The sequence below is a fragment of the Gambusia affinis genome, linkage group LG14 (genome assembly GCF_019740435.1).
Source record: "Gambusia affinis linkage group LG14, SWU_Gaff_1.0, whole genome shotgun sequence".
Taxonomy (NCBI): domain Eukaryota; kingdom Metazoa; phylum Chordata; class Actinopteri; order Cyprinodontiformes; family Poeciliidae; genus Gambusia; species Gambusia affinis.
The window spans coordinates 8,332,751-8,353,648 of record NC_057881.1 but is presented as its reverse complement, the minus strand read 5'-3'; the positions used below and the strand labels follow the sequence as shown (position 1 = coordinate 8,353,648).

General features: G+C 37.7%; 1 protein-coding gene across 4 annotated transcripts in view; it reads right to left on the bottom strand.

Moving 5' to 3' along the window:
* Positions 1-16,391, bottom strand: part of LOC122843190 (oxysterol-binding protein-related protein 10) — an 86,522-nt gene extending 70,131 nt beyond the window's left edge. For 3 of the 4 annotated variants that reach the window (XM_044137779.1, XM_044137781.1, XM_044137782.1), the window contains exon 1: positions 15,794-16,389. In XM_044137779.1, the coding sequence (XP_043993714.1) occupies positions 15,794-16,047 (254 nt within the window). In that variant the 5' untranslated portion in view covers positions 16,048-16,389. Of the gene's footprint in view, positions 1-15,793 lie in introns of all 4 variants that reach the window. The other variant, XM_044137780.1, reaches the window with a different exon arrangement.
* Between the last annotated feature and the right edge of the window lie 4,507 nt (positions 16,392-20,898).

The window sequence follows — 20,898 nt, the reverse complement described above, 5'->3', positions numbered from 1 at the left end:
TTTTGCTTTTTAAAATTTAATTTTTTTAAATTCTGGATTATCTTTTTCACCTATGCACTCCTTGGGTTTCCAAATATAACAATCAGGCTTAGAATGTATTTTTCTTTTCTCATTACAAGGATAAAGTCATAATATTTCAGGGATAAAGTCGTAACAATGCAAGAGTAAAAATGTATGACAATAAAGTCTAAATGATATGAGAATACAGTCCTGATATTACCAGAATAAAGACGTAACTTCAGGAGAATAAAGTGGTAATTTTATGCTTACATACTAGCTTGGAAGAGCAGCAAAACTGATTTTGTGCAAAAAATGTGAAAAATAACTTTGTTACAGCCTATAGACCAAAACTAACATGTTAAAAAAAAAACACAATAGGACACCCACTGTAAAACATTTAAAGGTGGTTTAACTTGAAAATGAATAATCTAATTGCCGCCTTAAAAATGCAATTTAAGTCAACAAGAAAATTGTTTTGGTTTTAACTCAAAAACTAAAGTTCATGAAGTTGATTTAACAACAAGAGACAAATTTCCTAAATATTTTTTTAAGTTCATTAATCTTAAATTGTGAGTTTCAACTTAATGCTGCAATTTAAACCAAATAATTATTTCACAATATGCAAGAAAAAACTGCTTTCACCAAATTAAAGAGTTCACATTTCTCTATTATTTTCACTCAGTAATCAAGTTAAAATAGCTACTTATTTTACTTTAGAATAATTTTAATTCATGTTTCACATTGCAGGATAAAAATTCTGATAATGAATTTTATTAAACTTCACAATTAATTCTGCTCATAAATATTTAGTGTGAACAGGACATTATCATCAAACTTAAAATTAACACTTGTTTTAATAACACAAGAGTCATTGTAACGCATTTCCATCTCAGGATACAAGAACATGCCGCTAACCATTCTGGGAAATAGTTCCCACTGTCTTCTTCTTTCAGTTTTTTTAAGTGCTAACCTAAAAACTCTCGCTTATTCGACTCTTGGAGGTTTGACAAAATTAACACTCTAAGTTTATATTTCACAAACTCGCACATTTAGGTTGAAAATCTAAAACTTGCTAAATTTATTTGACTTAAAGAGTAGACAATATTAGATGCAACTAAATGTGAAGACTTTGATTTAATAGCAAACTTTTAAAATAGTGTTTTAACTATTACTTTAAAATAGTAATTAATTCTCCTAATGCACAGTCATTTCTGGCAAAAACAAGCTCACAGACTGCCTCCTCTAACTGAGGCACATTCTGGATTTGTTTCCCCGACAGGAAGCAGCGGATCCTGCTGTCTGAAAACCGATCCCCTCCCACAGCCGTTCCCTCCTCCATCAGCAGAGCCGCTGACTTGTGTCGACCAGAGCCAACCAGGGAACAATCCGCCTGCATCAGTTTGCGTCCGCCCCTCTCTGTTTCTCAACCTTGCATGTATGCCACCCCGACAGAACATCAAGACCTATCACCCCGTTGTTCAGTCAGCAGAACGGAGCCTTTTACCGTTGACCCCTCCAGGCAATCTTGGCTTCTGCAGCTAAAACTCACTGCAGACATTTAACATGATGAATGACGCCGGGGAGCAAACCTTGGGCTTGATACACAGTGTCTCATGTCAGAGTGCGGCTGATATTACCCAACCTGCAAGGCCACAGACTCAGCAACCAGCCAAGTGTTTACTTCTGGAGGCGGAAGGGAACGGGCAATTTTTTAATTTCACTGTATTCAATGAGTTATCTCCAAACGGCAGAGAGGGAGGGAGAAACGTTGATTTGACAAAGTGTTACCATCCTTCTAAGTGCAATACAGTAATTGATATGCTGGCACCAGATGCAGTTATTCAAAATAAAATAAAAAATAAGTAACTCTAAACAGATTTATGGAAGCTCTGAAGAAACAAAAAGGTTACATTTATTCAGGAAAAACAAAGTTGACAGCCATTAACAACAAAACTTATTTTGTGCAAGATGGATAGATCCACCGTTTGGTTGATTATGTAAATTATTGAGAAGAAGAACTACGAAGTGAATACTTCGACTGAAATGATTAGCTGAGTGGCTGGATTATAGAAAACCTTCAGGCTTTTTGTACAGTAGCGTCCAAAAAATGCTGCTTGGAAACTATCTGTTTTCTCTTTTCTGTTTATTCTTTCCCAATAAAGTCAAACACAAACTCAAATCCAGGTACTTTGTTTTGCTTATTTTAACGTCAGAATCCCATATTATCAAATGTGACCCTTAAATAAATTTTTAATAAAAACTGCATTTAATTTAGGGTGACCGTATTTTCATTTGGCAAAACCAGGACACCTTGGAGCGGGGGGTGGGATCTTTGCAGCAGGCCTACGTAATCCTACAATAACATATCGCTTTGGCATGTTGTTACTGACAGCCACGCTATCTATCTTCTGATTAAGAACAGGGCTGCCCGCATTGACACGGCTCAGGGATTATGTCACACGCAGCGCCGTGCGCAGGACCCTAGTGCCCGTAAATTTAATGGTCCAATGAAGGTAATTTAAAAAACAGGACATTTCCTCACTTTCTAAAAAAAAACCCGAGACGCCCGGGACAGGACGTGAAATACGGACATGTCCCGGGAAATACGGACGTTTGGTCACCCTACTTTAATTTCCAGTTGGTATTGTTTAACATTTGCATTCTAAAACAGCTTATTTTGTTTCCTTATTATTCCAATAAATCACAACTACAATCAGACTGTATGAAATGCTTAGTCAGACCATTTGCTCTCATTAACGGTATCGCTCCTTTTGTCTAATGCAATCCCATCGACGCTGCAAGGACTGGCTCGTCAGCAGAATTACATCTTCACTTGTTTGGTGGTTAATTGTCAAAAAATGCTCATGGGGACAACAGAGCAGAGTGAGGAAGTGAATCACATTCATTGTCGGAGGGCAGAGTCAGAGATTCTTGTTCTGCAGTAAAGTGACAGTCAGATGACAGTGGAGTCATCATTTTACCGTCCTGTGGTGTGACGAGAAGCTGTTTTCAGAAATATTCAGTCATCTCAGTATGAGCATCCCACTCATGCTTGGGTTTTCTCAGCCTCTCCACATTTCCTTCAAATATCTGCTTTTCTACTCTGAGCAAGTAATGAACTCTCGGGCTGCCTGAGCTCATTTGTTTAATAAATTACCCTCTTTCTAACTTGCAGCACTTTGTTTTATGGCTAACACTGATTTAATCCATTTGTTTCAAGTAAAGTGCCTCTCAATGTCAATTTTCCAAAACCTCTTGCAGTAAACGAACAACTTCTTATTAAAATCCAAATAATAGCATATACCAGACAAATGGGCCTGTATGAGAGTCTCACTATGAAAACTTGTAAAACTATTTTCACAGTTATAACAAAGACTTGAAAGAAACATCGTTTTAGAAATTTAGCTATATTTTAAGGGGTGCACCGATTTATTGGTGTTGATTTCCTTAATTTTGGGAGACCAGTGATCAGACGATACTTTCATGTGAAGTTGATGTCATCTACTTCAGGAAAGGTCTAAGAATCAGCCACTGTCCTCTTCTGCTCTCCTGTGAGAAAGGTTTGACTGACAGACCGGCTCACCAGGTCATGTCTGCACATTTAAAGTCAACATCAGTCACCCCACTGTTGCCCACTCAGTGACTTTCTTGCTATACTTAATGACATTTCAGACAAAAAAAAATGGTATCAGTCAAAATCAGAATCAGCAGATCAGGATTTTTAAAGATCGGTAATTGTGACTGGCCAAAAAACTATAATCGGTCGATCTCTACTAAATCGACTGCTAAATTTATCTCTGCAGTCTGAGATTTTCTGAGTCTTTTCCTGGCCCTGGGAAACATTGACTGCAACAAGATTTGCTTAAACCTTTAAGTCCCAAACAGAGAGCTGGTGAACCAGCCAAATTTGCAGTACCGTAATTCTGCTACACTTTGCACCAACTGAAAAATTCCAACAGTTTCCAAAAGGGGAGACGTTGCGCTTTCCCAACCAATATCAGGTTATTACGGTAATTTTACTCCCTCTGAATCTGAGGGGCAGGCTTTTAATAGATGGTAAATTGTGAAAATAACTTGCTAGATATTGAAAGTTCCAGTTGTTATGGATAAATGGGCAAATATATTTACAGACAAGACATTTAAAGAACCGCATACAATTAAAATAAGCAAAAATATCCGGGCGGACATTTTAAATTGAAAATAAAGGAAACACCTGCTACCAACTTTGAATCACTTACTAATAGCTACAGTTCAATCTTTCCACTACAAAATAACTGAAAGCTGAACTTATTCCAATGAATTTCTGCTGTATTTCCGTCCACAGCGACCTGTGATGCAGTGAATTCCTGGAGTTGAGCGTCAAAAGACAAAACAGACATTAAAATTACCGGGACACTGAGCTAACTCTATAAGCATTCTTCCTTTTATCAAGACCAGCATCTCACAGGAGAGCTACATTACCTCACAGCTTTAATCAAAGGACTGCAGTCCTGAGTGCATTTGAAACAGACTGATTCATCCTCTGCGTGCTTCCTTTGCTCTCGACTACTTAAGAAGGCATAGATTCAGGAACCTCACATTCTGCATGATCAAAGCCTCATTTTCATGTGATGGGATGTTTGAAAAGAAGATTGTGAGAGCTACAAATGCTTCATCGTCTTTGATGTGCACACAAGTGATTGGATACCAGCTCACATTTCATAAACGGTAGCAGAAATCCAGATTGTGCATGAAAAGCACTTTTTAACCAGAGGAAGACAGAATTTTTACAAAATTTTAAATATTTAAATATTTCCTGACTCTCTCTCCGCTTCCTACCACCGTAAGCAGCTCTCAGCCACAATCAAAATTTTGCAGCCCGGTTCTGCAGAACAAATCAGCATCAACTACGCCCAGAGTCAAATAATCACAGTAAGCCTGCAGGAAGGGAGTTTATCCGAAAACTGCACACCAGCTTCCATCACTGCCACAAAACCTCCACCAGGTAAATCCTGACTGACACAAACCGTCGTTGTGTTTACGGTAAACAAGCTAAGGCTCCACAGGATTCATTATTGCAACCGTTCTGCATCAACTTCATAAGGTTTACAACTTTATTTTAGTACTTTGGTCATAAATACGATGGTTATAGCAATCGTCCTCTCCTAAATGTTTATATCAGTAGCTATGGAAAATTAATAGCATGATAATAATTATGATACTTTTAATTTCTTGTAAACAAGAGAAGAAAACGCAAAAAGAAAAGAAAAATTAAAATACCAACGTTGAGCCAGTAGATGGTGATAAACATTTACACAATAAAACACCAAAGGACATTCTCCATCCAGATAACGTTCCTGAACAATCGGCTGTATATTTGACTATTATTGGTTGTTTTTTCTTAATAATTAAACTGTTCAAACACACAAAGTTTAGTTGTAACATTATTTTTTTTAAATCAAGCCAGACATTAAATAATTGGACAAAGCAGTGCTGTAAGGTTTACAACTTTATTTTAGTACTTTGGTCATAAATATGATGGTTATAGCAATATATGTCATTCTTGTTTTATTTGTAGTTTCCTGGATTGGCTGTTTTTCAAACCCCAGTCAGCAGCTTGTGAAGTATCAACATATTTCAGCTTCTCACATTCTCTTTTGAATATTTTTGATATACCGTACTCTAAATTTAAAATTGTGAGTAGGGAAATCTGCGAATCCCAAAGTGTAAATAGGTGGGAGTCTCTGATGGAACAGCCAAACAAAAATCTGTACTCAAGCCATGTGTTGCAGCTGTACGCATTGTGCGTACCTTGAGATTTTTCATTAAGTTAAAAAAAAAAATAATAAAATTAATTATTGTACTTTTTACTGATTTCCCCTTTGATATCCACAAAATTGTGGAAAAAAATAAAAATCGTCTCTTGTGTAAAAATATCTAGCCCACATCTGGGTGTCTGTGGGGGTGGACACATGTCCGTCCTATACCTAAATGTTGCTGGTCAGTTAACTTTTATTTGGCGCTCTTTCTGTAAGCTAAATGAAGTGACGCTAGCTAAAAATTAATAAGCACACTTTTAACCCTCGCAAAGTTTTGAGAGGGGGTCTAGTGAACTTTTTATTTTCTGCAAGATCCACCTGCGCTTAAACTTGGGCGATTTTGTTCGGGAACTGAAGCGCTGACGCTTCTCAGCTGATCGACCGTGACACCTGCCGCGCTCTTCCCTAGTGTAGAATGAGAGAGTTAAATGGTTAAATCTAGTCAAAGTAAACATTGTCGCTTCACCTCCTCCTGAGTCTGAGTCACCACATGAATCTGGGAGTTTCTGTCCTCCTCCTCCTGTGGATCACATGGCTAGGCTTTGCTTTTCTGTCTTTATTATTTTGTGTTGCATTGTGTGTGAAGCATCGTGTGGCATGTGGATCCGATCTGCTGTTTCTGTGCCAGGCACACTGCGTTACTCTATCATATTTGTGTGGGTTAGGTTTGTGCGGTTTATGCATGTTGGGGATCCGACTGCAGTCATGTGGATTAGGTGCGATGACAGTTTTGTGTGTTCCCTCCAATAATAACATGCAGGCGCCCCGATTGTAACCATTGATATATCAGTGCATTGCACAGCTCTAGTCTGAAAGCTGAAATGAACAAATTATCTTCCAGCAAATGTGTTATTATGTATTATTTACAAATTAATATAAATACAAACTCTTGTTGCTACTCCTCTTCAGTCACTTTCATAGGAACCCATGCCATTATGCTAAATTCGATCATATTTTTTACTTTACAAAGAGCTGACTTAGATTTTACTGCTTTAACTCCTGAATTTTACACATTGTAATCAATACATGAACATCTTATGTCAAAGGCAGGTAAGCAAAAATCTAATAAATTATAATTTATCTATGTTGAATTATTTGCATCAACGACAAATCTTACAAGAAAGCCTTCTGAGTGTTTTGTGATTCTTTTGTTCTTTCACCTAGAATTAGCGCTCAGAAGAGCCTGGTATCTATACCGATTCTGCACAGAGACGTACATCTCCTGCACTACACAACAGCACTTCATGCTAACAAATGTCCACCCACACAGTGCAGAATTAGCTCCACTCAGGTCTGCATGCCACACACACACACACACACACACACACACACTGTGTTTCCCTACATGACGCACTCTGAAACGTGACCAACATTTCTAATCCCTCCAAATGAACCTGGGCTCATCTCCTTCACAGGTTTTCACAATTAAATGCTGCTGGCACTTTTAGATATTAGCTGTTTATAGCTTTAAATGCTGAACACCTGGGGACCAGCAGCCTGTCCAGATACTGCCCCTTCTCCTCTAATCTGTTTTTTAAAAACATGAGCCTAAAACTGCTGTGACAAGCGCTGTCATACGCACAACATTTTAACAAGCAAGCTTAAGCTCTTTAACAGTAAAAAGTAAGAAACATGGGATTAAAACACTAAAGCGCCTAATTACCAGGTAGATATGAAGGAAATAAAACCAGACAAAACAAATGTAAAGATCAGTGTTCACATGATTTTACTTTCTGAGGGCAAAAACTTAGAAAACCAACACGGCCCTCTTTAAAAAGCTCATTAAATCGTACATTAACTGGGAACAACAGCTTTTTGGATGAATTTCAAAAGCTAAAGGCCTAATTACTACCAAATCTTTAAAATAAAGAAGTTACTTAAACAGAACCTGCCTTACAGCATGAAGTAGGCTAAGAGATCACAAACAGATCTGCATACAGTGTGAATACCCGTCTAAAAATTCTCATAGCTTCCTATTTTAAGAGTTCAAGAAGCAAATATAATATAATAGACATTAACACATGTTCCTCGTCTCCTCTCTGTACAGTCAAAGCGCCAAGGAAAATAAGTGGTGCTCCTGGATTGGCAAGTCAAGCAGCATTGTGCCGAGCAGTTTCAAATTTCCAAGTTTTCTTTCAAATATTTTAGATATGCTCTATGAAAAACAAATCCATCAATAGACGAGTTTTCTGCAAATAATGAATCACAAATAGCGCAGCTGGATAAGTCATCCAAACATGCATACCTTACCATGAGTTTAACAAACAGTATTAATAGTTAATTGCTGAAACATTTCTGCAGCGATGCATGAGTATTGGTGCATGACGAGCAGTTAACTGGAGATAAAATTACTTATGCTATAATATCAAATGATTAGAAATGTGAACCTGGAACTTTATGTACAGTTTGCTTTGTATCTTTGTATGTCAAAGAAATGTTGGGGGAACGTATCTCTTATAACTGGATTAGATTACTTTTAAAGCCAGAGCATTAACAAAAAAGCAATAGTTTTATAGGTTTGACTCAGTATTACACACTGATCATCGTTATTGATTAGTTACATCTATTCAAGTCTTTTCTCTCATTTCCACCAGTTTAAAATAAAACTGTTTTCTTTATGCCCTAAAAAAGGGTAAATTAATCTTAGTCCTTTACGCAACACAGAGGTAAACTGGCGATTCAGGGATTTTAAGAGATCATTTTTCCCGATGTGACTGCAGGTTTTGGTTCAGATGACAATTCCAGGAGCTTTGAGACGGTTAGCTATTTGTATCCACAGAGTTATTCGTCTTGAGGCCATGCCACTGGCGCAGGTGGACGCACTGAAAGAAATCTTTCCCATAAAGCCAGATAATCGCCTTCAGGCTCTTTGAAATTGAGACATGTCAGGTAGGATCACCGCAGAAGAGGAAATCCATCTGTTAAATCCCTTTTTTCGCCTTAAAATAACCACAATCTGTCAGGTAAAACACAGTTATAGTTGCTCTAGGATGAATTTTCACAGAACGTCAAACCATTTAAATACATTAGAATCATTTCATGTGCGTGGAACAGAAAGTTACCCAGGTGTTCTGCATCAAGGTGCGGATCAGTGCATCATCTCCCTGTCAGTTCATAGAGGAAGGAGCAGCTTTTCCTGCTCCCCCCCCTCCACCTTTCTGTACCCTTCCCCGCTCACATACGTTGGCATCAAGCCCAGATCATATACAGTTTCATAAAGCCTCAGCTTCCTTCTCTTCCGCAGCACTGCTACAGTACATTGCCACAGTGGGACACGCCGTTATTTCTGCGTGGGAAGGAAAAAACTAATTTTACTGCAAAAAAAAAAAAAAAAGAAATCACACAGAAGCTGCATAATGGAAATCCTGCATAATTTATGTTAACTGTTCAGCAAAACCTCAACAGAAAAAAGGGCTTCATTCTGCAAAAAATAAAAAAATAAAATGTTCAGATGTTTTATATCTGGCTCAAAGCTACGTCCATGACGACCAGAGCAGGGATTTTAAATTAAAAAGTCTCACAGAACTTCTTGTGAAAACGGAGTGGTGTAAACTGGATGAGGCAGCGAGAGAGGGAAGCCATAAAGGCTGCATGAGTCACACTACAGCGAACTGCTGTGATCTCCTCTGCTGCTCCAAAGAAATCCTCTGCTTAATTATGAGAGCTGCAGTGATGCCCAAACAACGTGCCACCAGACATTCGCTGGAAAAGGAAATAAATACCTTTACAGTATGTTCTAAAAGAAATTGGAAAAGGCTTTGCTCAAATGTGGCTCAGTTCCTAGTAAATGTTTTTACAGTGCAACTGAGATGTGTTTCTTCTAAAACACTGTTTTTAAAAGTTAAAAGCAGTTGTCATTTTTTATAAGAGATACTTCATAGGAAAAGATGCCCACTGGGCTATATTAGCTTTCAATGTTGTTGTTGTTTTTGTTTGTTTGTTTTTATGTGATAGTCCCAACACAAAAACTGCAAATAAAAGATGTAGAACAGGATTTCCCCCAGAAAACCTGCTAAGCTTACCATGTTTATGAGTTAAAAAATGTTTAATGTTGACAGAAAATGTTGATATATTACTAGGTAATCATGTGTTATTGAAAAACTTTAATAAAAATACCTAAATCCTTTAAAAAGTCAAACAACAAAAAACGTAAAAGTCAGTAAACAATGCTCAGCCTGGTGGGGGTGCAAATAAAGTCTGGTGGCCCGCCAGGCTTACAATATACTGGAGGAAACCCTGGGAGAATATATACTTTATTATTAATATCTACAATGTAAACAAGTGCATGATCTCTTTCAGCAGACATTAAAAAGACAGAATCAAGTTTCATCCTCTGCAGTTGATAGTTTTCATTCCCACAAGCCATTTAAAGCTACGGTACGTAATTTCTACAAAGAAATATGTTTTTTACATATTTGTGTTGTAACAGTTCTGGGCTGCTACCTTAGTGCTGTCAATCAACCCTGTGTACGTGCTGCTCAACGTGTTACAACTGTTTATCTGCCGCCATCATAGCCATGCTAACTGGCCTTAGCATTCATAGCAGCCTTTGGTGTGGTGAACCAGCTGTAGCATAGCAAGAGGCTGTGAGCAGCGCATACATGAGAATGATGTACAGTGCTAACACCCTCCCCCTGGCTCTGATTGCTTGTTTCATTTATACACATAGAGATAAGGCAGCAGAGCTAAATTTTTGTCACACGTTATCTCATATTATTCTGTCACAACATTTTGACAGTTCTAACAACAATGTAAAAAACATTTTTATAAGTTACAAAATGCTGCTTTAAGGTGGAAAGAGCTCAATATTGATGGTAACAGGTGCTCTCTATCCAGCCTGACTAAGCCTGAGGTAATTTAATTAGTAAAATAAGCAGAGGTGGTGCAGACATCGATCCATTAGGTGCCTATTTACAGCCGTCATTTGGCCAGGGTACAATCTGTACAGGTCACCAGTCCATCACAGGGCAACACAGAGACACACAGGACAAAATACTAAGTATGAGCACAATCATAAGAACAACTTTGAGTATTCAACTGATGAAAACTTTTTGAGGACGCAGGAAGCAGGAGTACCAGGAGAGAACCCACACATGCTCAAGGAGAATGTTTAAACTCCACATACAAAGATTCAAACTGAGGACTTTTTTGACAAAAAGCAAAAGAGCTAAAAACTGCAAAAGAGAAAGCATAAACTCAAGTGGGCTTGAATAGAAATGCATGAAATCTGTTTTATTGTTGTATTGAGACTATTTTAAACTAATACAACGGTAATGACATGATAATGCATGAACACATTCTTAAATATCAGTAAACTTTAAATTCTAATGAAAAGTTAACACTAGAACTTGAAGACATTTTAAATATCCAAAAATAAATAAACAGAAAAAAAAACAAATAAAATGAATTATGAAATCTCTGTAGACAAAACTGTAATTCCAAAATAAGGCGAATTGAGACCAAAACACCAGACTGTCATCCATTTTCTGGTAAAAAAAAAAAACAAGAAACAAAAAAGGAAAACGATAAATCATGCAAATGGAAATAATTGAGTTTATTTTAATTTACCATACAATTAATTGATGTATTACTTTTTGCGATAAATATTGATTTTGAATTTGTGTTGGCCCATCTTATAAGATCCACATTAACTAAATGTAAAAGCTTTAAATGGATTAAACATCCATAATAATCACTAAACAATGTCAGCAAATATTATTGTAAGAATTCTTGGTAAGCTTTGATCAAAATATCACTGGGATGTTCACAAACGCCTCGTTTTAATCAATCTTTGACGTTTTTCTTTGAACTGACTTTTTAAGTGGGGTTAACTCTCACCACCGCCTCCGTCTGCAGGCCGACAGCCTCCCACTTCACCCACCTTGGCATCCAGCAGGGGGACAATAATTCCTCCTGAAAGCAGCCCAGCTGTCTCCGGCGCAGCAGAGCAGCCACGGCCGTTTCATCGTGATCGGGGCAAAACTCGGCAGGTTGAGGTCAGACAGTGGACAGAATGAGGCGGAGAAGCAGGCCGACTCAACTCTCACTTTAAAAAGCAATGCCTTTCACTTTCTGCAAAGTAAGTCACTGAATTGTTTTTGCAGAAAACAGCCTAAAACGAAGAATCAGACGGAGTTGATCATTTTAACTTACAAATAAAAAAAACTACAGCGCAAGCAATACTTTAGTATTACAAACGTATTGGCACTGAGATAAAAATGTGCTAATCTACATATTGAGAACATTTAGAAAGTGAGTGGAAAGGTCATGTTGAGAATTCTATATAAATTTGAATTAATATAATGCTTGTGTTAGATTGATTATATAGAGACTCTGTTATGCTCTGGGCCTGCAATTACATAGCACACTGTAAAACATCTGAAGGTGGTTTAACTTGAAAATGAAAGTCCACCTGTTGCCTTGACGATGCAATTTAAGTCGACAAGGAAATTGTTTTGTTTTTAACTCAGAAATTAAAGTTTATGAAATTGATTCGACAACAAAAAACAAGTTTTCTAAGCATTGTTTTTAAAGTTCATTAATCTTGAATTATGAGTTTTAACTTAATGCTGCAAACCAAATAATTATTTCACAATATGCCAGAAAGCCTAGTTAAAGAGCACAAATTTTCACTCATTATCAAGTTAAAATAACTACTTATTTTAATTTAGAGTAAATTAAATTCTTGTTAGAAATTGCATGAGTAAAATTTCTGATCTGATAATTAATTTTACTAAACGTCAGAATGAATTCTGCTCATAAACATTTAGTGTGAACAGTACATTATCCTCAAGCATTAAAATAAACATTTACCTTAATAAAACACAAGAGTCAGATCAATGTAACTCATTTCCATCTCAGGATACAAAAACAAGCCACTAAGCATTCTGGGAAATAGTTCCTACTCCTGTCTTTTTCTTCTTTCACTTTTTTAAGTGCCAACCTAAAAACTCTCATTTATTCAACTATTACAGGTTTGACAAAATTAATCAAAAGTTAACACAACTTATTACTGTAAGTTTGTCTTTTACAAACTTACATTTAGGTTCAAAATCTAAAACTCACTAATTTTATTTGACTTAAGGAGCAGCAAACAGGTAAACATTGTGGCAAATAATAACTTCTACAAGTTTGAAAACCGATTAGGCTATCGTCTGGATAAAACGTTTCTGTTTAAAGTCTTCAACAATATCATTGCCACACCATTTCAGTAGTTTAAACTCCTTTTTAAAAATGTTCGGCTTTTTTCTCACGTCACATGCACATTATTCCGGTTGCTAGCAAGTTATTTGTTGCAAGTTGCCTGTCAGCTGTATGCAGTAGCAAAAAAATGCATCTTTTGTTCTGTTGGTGGAGAAAATTGCAGAAAATCATAGCTGAACTACAAAAAAGCTCCTTTAAATGTAGCATGCTTTGCAGCAAACAAGCAAAAAGCTCTGAGGGTTTGTATACGTTGCTGCAAGAACACAAAACAACCAATATTTTGCAGAATAAGCTAGATTAACTCAAACTACATTTGTCTAGTGGCTTTTATTCATTTCTGTATAGGTAAAACAACACTGTGTGCCTCTATTTAAAAGAAAAGTAACACATTTTAACACTATCTATCGGACAGTTTTAATGTACTTCTAAAAAGAAACACCTCTGGTATTTTAAATAAATTAGAGTTAGCATTTTATTGTTTCCTGACAGTTTTTAGCATGAACAAAACTTCCTTGGTGAGTTTGTGGTGACTCATTATCATGGTGGCAACATATCTGGGTACGAGCTGCTGCTTGCAGGAGCCTGGAGCTGCAGTGGTAACTTCTCCTCGACAGTCCATGCCTACCAGGTTTGTACCACTAGGAGTTGAAGCAAGACTGGCCTCCTGCCATGAATACAATCTAATCATGTTCCCTGTAGCTGGCAGCTCTCGCCCTCCAAAGGCTGCTGTCTGCATGGGGTCTAGCCACCACTCTGGCTCCAACAGAAAAGGATCTCACCAAGAAGCAGAAACAAACAATTCACCAGTTCCAGACAGAAAAAAAGGGGAGATTATCTAAAAATACTGTCACCCAAAACGAAGCAGAGCTAACTTTTTTAGAGAATATCAAACTTAAACCGTTCATTGGTGCAGGTTAGGGTTTTTTTGTTTGTTTGTTTACATGGAGGAGCTTGAACTATTTTATTGCACTGAGAAATTAATTCAAGTTCTTCTTTTTTCAAAACAGAACATTATTTACCCTTTAAGTTAAGCGCTTAGTGACTGTTGTGTGCTGTTTCTGTTTACGGAAAAGTTTCCTGCCATTACGCATTTTCTATCTGTCTCTTTTGGACCCATTATTACTTATTGATGCTTCTTCTCTTGCTCGTAAATGTAGAAATATAAACTGAAGGCTCATGTCCTGACCATCAAACCCTGTAGAAAATAAATGCAAAGCCTGCTGCAGGCAGGAAGTGAGACTAGCGGTGGGTTTGTGGGTGAAGCAGAAATGAATAAAGTCTGACCTTTACGTCCTTTATCACTTATAGATTTTTCTTCTCTGACTATTATACAGGCAATTAAAGCCAAAATAATGGCAAAGGTCATTGAGTAAAATTAATTTTTTGAAAAACTCTGTAAGCTAACAAGTTTAAACAGAATTTAAACAGATTATTAGCAATCTCATGTGGGTCGTAACTAAAAGCAAAGTCTTCAGCTGCTGTTGCTGTTTCCCTAAACATGAGAAAACAAATAGGTTTTTATTTAAGGAGTTGGTGAAAATGACATTTCAAGACTTTCTCAAGTGTTTAGAAAGTCAATTAATCATAAAGTAACTCATATCTTTTCCATATCTTTCTACACCATCAAAACAAAAGACTCCAGTTGTTTTCTGACGACTACAGCAATACTAAGGAAAATGTGTGCCTTAGTGGAAATTTGACATCATTGAATACAGCTGGTGTGAGCAAAAAGAGGGAGATGTTGCCATGGAATCACAAAACTATTGTGCCTATTGGTACATGACTTTACAAGGTATATACTTTTAAAAACAAAAATAAATTAGGAATAAGTCTGAAATATAATTTCTCATGCATTCATACTCTGCATGGTAAAAGCAACTGAGATGCTCACAGAAATAGTAACAATGGGAAAAACAGAAAAGAAAAATCAGGGTTGACCTTGGTCAGCATCACCTCCACAATATTTATTAACAGTATTGTAATGACACTTTCTTAGCATCATCCTGGTCTAATTGTTATACTTGAGAACTAAACATGGGACTAGTTATTGTTTAAGAGAAAAAACACAACTTACTGGTTACTGACAATGAAAGTGATGGTGGAAGCACAGAAACTTCTCACATTTCAGGCCTTTAGTAAACATCAAATAGCAGATATTCTATCTACTCTGTGGTAGTCAACAAAACATAAGTGAAGAAATAAAACTTAACTTTCCCGCTTGCTTTCACACACAAACTGTTCCAGGTCACAGAGCAAACAACTTCGTACACTGCTGAAAACACAGATTACTAGTTCCCACAACAGACTTGATAACACTTTATGACTAACACAGAAACTGTGACTATAAAACTATTTGAGCAAAGTCATTCTTGCTAATTTTGTTGAGGGCATTTCCTCTCATTTGCTGGACAGTCTTGCAATTAGTTCAACTTTGTTGGAGAGGATTTTTATCTTCTCACGATAGAACAAGAAGTTAAGTGAAAACAAACTTAGTGTTTAGGACTTTTATAGGAAATTAACTTTGCTGCTTTAGTCTTCAAGCCTATTTTGTTTTCATTGTTATTCTGACACAGAAAGGATGTTTGTTTTTTAAGCTTTTCAGAACGACAATCCATTAGAAATGGTTTTGTGTGTTTTATAGCTGCCTGTAAATGCCTGGGCTGTCCTCTAAAGCCCTCCTCCAAGTCACAGTGACGTGGTGGGCAAAAAGTGCAACGTGGACGGAGCAAATAACAACACGAAGCATGAACCGAACCGTCCACCTCCGCCCCCAGCTACGTCCGTGCGCCTACCTGTTCTGCCAGCCTTGGATCAGGTTGGTGTATTTGCTCAGCACTCCTTCCAGCTGCCTCCTGCGCGCATGCAGCTCCTGCTGCTGCAGACTCACGCCGCTGCCCTGCACCGTCCCCCGGCCGCCTCCGGCTCCAGCCGAGCCTCCCAGAGAACCGGAACCGGGGCTGTGCGAGCCGCTCCGACTTGCGGGCTTCCTGGGCGACGAGGAGGAGTTGGTTCTGTTGGTCCCGGGACTGCAGAGCGTCTTTTCCATCCTGGCTTCGGGACTACAGAAAGCTGGTGGAGGGGTGGAGGAGGAAGAGGAGAAGAGGGAGGATGGGGATGGAGCCGACGCAGCAGCCTGTAGTGGAGGGATTTCAGCAGATCATGTGGTAAACAGAGCGACGAGTGTCCGCTGAGCTGAAGCAGAGGCAGTGGATGTTCATCAGCTGGTTGAAGCGTCCCTCGATGCGACGGGAAGCTGACATAATCCTCGGTGTGTTGAAGCCGTTGCTCTCTCCTCTGCAGCAGTGCGCGCTGTGCCAAAGTGTTTCGGCTCCAGCGTTTTTCCTGCTGGGAAAGAGAGCAGCGCGCAGACACTCCCACTCCACACTAAGGACCGGCCCCCGGATGTTGCAAAGCAAAAAAAAAAAAAAAGGCAGGAAAACCCTGAGATGAGTCACGTTTCGCACCGAAACTCTGCAGTGTGTTGTCACAGCTGCAGGAGCAGCACATACCAGAAAAAATAGCAAATTACACTATGATGCATGTTAAATATCAATCCTATCAAGAAGAAAACCGATTTAAATATACTTTACCTAATAAAGGGTTGACTTTTTTCATGAAAAGAATCAGTACCGTCTCAGTAACACATGTACAGATACATTGTAAAAAATCTCAATAGTATTTGTCACTTATTTCAAAAACTAAAACTCATTAAATAAGAAATATTTCCATCATTTATTGCAGTTTTGTTTATCCTGCGTTCAGAGCTGGTAACTAGTTACATTTACTTGAGTAACTTTTTGGAAAGAAATGTACTTTTGGGAGTATTTTTACTACGCCATACGTTTTACTTTTACTAGAGTAATTTTATTATGAAGTATCACTACTCTCAGTTGAGTAAGATATTTGAATACTCGACCAACTGTGAATAACAGAACGGAGAGAAAACTTGTTTTAACCAAAAATTAACAAGACACAAACACACACCTGCAGTTTAAAAATAAAAAAGTTTCATCACATATATATTGAAAGAATACATGAATTATTTTCATCTTAGTATTTAAAATACCAACATTTCCACATAATTATAGTTTGGTCATTCTTTTGATGTCATTGTCAAATATTAAATGAGTGATGTTTTGATCGGTTACTCTTGAGTAATCCTTACACCAAATACTTGAGTATTTTTTTCATGGACGGCTACTTTTTACTTTTACTTGAGTAAAAATATGTCAAAGTAATGCAACTCTTCCGGGAGTATGATTTTTGGGTACTCTGTCCACCTCTGCATGGGCTACAGATAAAGAAAACACAAATTACAGTGTCTCTGAAAATTAGAATACTGGGAAAAGTTATAGCTAATTCATGGAAAGTTGAGTGAAAGGAAAAAAGTGCACCCGCAACATAATCGCATTCTTGAGAGGATTGTCAAGCAAAATTCACGCAGGTTGGGTTGGAGAGGATGTTTTAAATGTACAGGAATTATAACTGAGGACAAACTGCTGCTAGCAGCAAGAACAGAGCGGAGGAGAGCGGAGAAGTCCTCTTCAAAAAGGATCGCAGAGGAACAGAGTCAAATGGTCAACCAGCAGGATTTAATAATGAAAAATTTCAAAAATAGAAGATGTAGAAAGTTACACCGAATAAGGTGCTGTGCCTTCATGTGGCAATGAAACACGGTAGGATATATTAATTATATTTTTATATTCACTTTCCTTTGTGTCCAGACAGAAATGTGTCTTTATTTGGCTTTGACAATAAGAATTTTATCGAACCCATTTCCTGAGTTGTGAACATTATACGTCTGTCTCACTTGAAAGTCATGTTTTATTGTCTTTCCAATCTACAAGTTTGGCTAAAACATGAAATTTCTTCCCACTAATCCTACTAATACCACCTTAAAGGTTGGATTTTTCTAAATTTTACACTGTGAGACTGTGACACCACAGTAATGAATTAATTTCCCCTGCATCAATGAATCTCTAAAAGCCTCATCCTCCAGGTATCAGCCTGCGCTCGTCCCCGTTGGTACAATCATGGCCATGACAACCGGAATAAAAAGGTCATGCTAATGAGAGCCGGACAGAGAAACGTCGCAGGCTCTTGGAAAACTGCAGGCATTGTGTTGAGAAATCGAAGGCCTACCTAATGAAGCTCTGCAGGACTCTTAGACAGAACTGCTGTGCATCGGCTGACGCAGTCACAGAGATCAATAAAACTGAGTAAAAAATAAAAAATAAAAAACCTCATCTCTCCAGGCAACACAGAGTCAATGGTTGTTAAAAACTTGTGATTGGAGTCAGGCTGGAGTCAGCTGCATTTAATCAGAAGAGCACATTGTCCAGTGGTATTAAAAGTTCTCACTATCATGCAAGCACATATTTCCTGAAAACCTTTTCAATCTTAATTTCTTTTTTGGCTTCTGTAGCATTCAGTTTCTGAGGTCATCACAGATTATTATTCATGTTCCTCCACACCATCTGGATGTCAGCATCTTTCCTTCAACAAAGTCTCTTTTCCTCATGTTTAGTTAAAATATCCATTTACTTTGCACACGCTCTGCTACCTTAATAAAATAACGCAGAAAAATGTTTCTTAGCACTGAAAACCAAGCTATTACCACCAGAGCATAAAACCCACTGTGAGGCATGGTGGTGGCAGCTCATGATCTTAAGTAAACGTCAATTTTTTTATAAAGCATTTTAACTAGGAGTGCACCGATTTATCATCCAGCCGATTTCCTTAATTTTGAGATATTGTGGTCGGCTGCTACTCACATATGGAGCTGATTTCACTCACAGATCTTTTCTACCTCTGAAAAGGTTTGAAACTCAACCGCTTCTTCTGCTGTGAGAAAGGCTTGTCTGACAGACCGGTCCACCAGGTCATGTCTGCACGCTAGCAGTTAACAACAGTCACCTCACTGTTGCCATTTCAGCAATTTTCTTGTTATATTTGATGACATTTCAGACAAAAAATTGGTATCACCCCAAATCAGAATCAGCCGGTAAGGCTCTTTACAGATCGGTAATCGGCGACGGCCAAAAACTGTAATCAGTGCGCCCCTAACTTTAACAGATAGCTTTGACTGCACCAAAGTGCTTTACATTAATCACAAGACCACAGTGAGATCAGCAATAAAACATGGCAACTGAAACATATAAGGTGGAACTGTGGCTAAATTTCAAGTACCAGTCAGTTTTGACCTTCAGTTGTTAAAAAGTTGAAGTTGAAGAAGGATCACAGTGAGTCCATGCAGATTCCCAAATCAACAAAACCGCTTCACCTGAAGAGGATCGAAGCTCCAGTCAGGTGGACAACAGATGTCCTCAGAATCTGATGGACCCAAAAAACCTTTGTGAGACGGAGGAGACATCCATCGACATGTAGAGATGTTGGATGTTCGTAAACGTAAACCAAAGACCCAAATGAATCAAAATGTGTTTCAGCAAAGTTCTGCTGCAAGAGAGTGCACACATATGCAACCAATTTACTCTAACTTTTTTTGCTGTTTACATTTTTTCTCTAAATAGATTAGATATAATTACTTCTGCTTTCATGAAAAAGCTGCACTCTGGATAGCATATAGCTGGCCTAACTGTTTTTGAACATGCGAGGAAAAACTGACTCCGGAGTCAAAATTTATATATCTTAAAGCCAAAAGAAAGAAGTCAAAGCCATAAAATGCACAGAATTTACTTGAGAAGAAAGTTTTGGCAGGAATTCAATATTGCTGACAGATATCTGTGTGCTTATTAATCTCCTCCCAGCTGCAAGAACATCCTGGGTCATTAAATAAAGGACATCCTTAGACTCTGACAACTTCATTCATCTAACAACAAGGCTGCTGAACTAGTTTTAGACGTATTTTCACATGTATAGAGCTTTCTGCTGAACATATATCTGCATAAAGTGAGAATGTGAGCATTCAAACTAGTTCTGGTCTTACTTCAGAGTTCTGCTAACCTGTCGCTTGGTTTTCCAAGTTAACTGCAATGAGGCTCCATGTTTGTGTTTAAAGACTTACAAAAGCTGAGCAACAAATACTTTGTAATAATTATATTATTTTACATGTTTCTAATGCACTTAAATAAATCCACAAGAAACTGTTTTCTGTTAAATCATCTCATTTTGTTGTCTCCTCGTTTTCATTTTCTCTGCCATCATGATGTTAAATATTTAAGTCAAGTTTCTTTAAGACAGTTGTGGTATCCTCGTCATGACTTTGCTGAAAAGGAACATGCTGCGTTAAGAGTCTGAGGAGTTTGTCCTCACAGCAGACCTCTAAAACATGAATGAGTTCATTCCCCAGCTCTTTGACTCAGTATGAGTCTGATCTCCTCCTGCGTCAGATTTATGATGGCTGAGGCCGACCCTCATCTTCCTCCTCCGCCTGTCTGCTCTGCAGCGATTGTAGAAGAAGAAGATCCAACATGAACATTCAGGTGGCATCTCTCCAAGTTCATTCTCTTGCAGTTTGACTCTAAATATAATTTATTTATTGTCATATTCAGTAAATTGGAAGATGCGTTCTAATTAGATGCGTTTGTCAGATTGAAAGTACTTCTTTAAAATAATCTTTAAGGAATAAATGTGACGATCCTTGGATATTTGGGTTTTCTTCCACATTTTGATTATGTTCTTATTGATTATTTATGTTCTATAGATCTTGCCATATAAGATAAATCTGTTGTTTGTACTTTCTTAGTTTATTATTGTGTTTGTGTGTTTAGATTTATTTATCTGTGTTAGTTTACAGTTCCTTTCTTTGTATTACACTGCAAAAACTAACTTATAAGTTTGTAAGTTAGTTTGACCTACTTATAAGTTGGTCAAACTAACTTATTAGTAACTTTTCATTTAGATATAGGAGCTTGTTTTAAGTAATATCTTAATATAA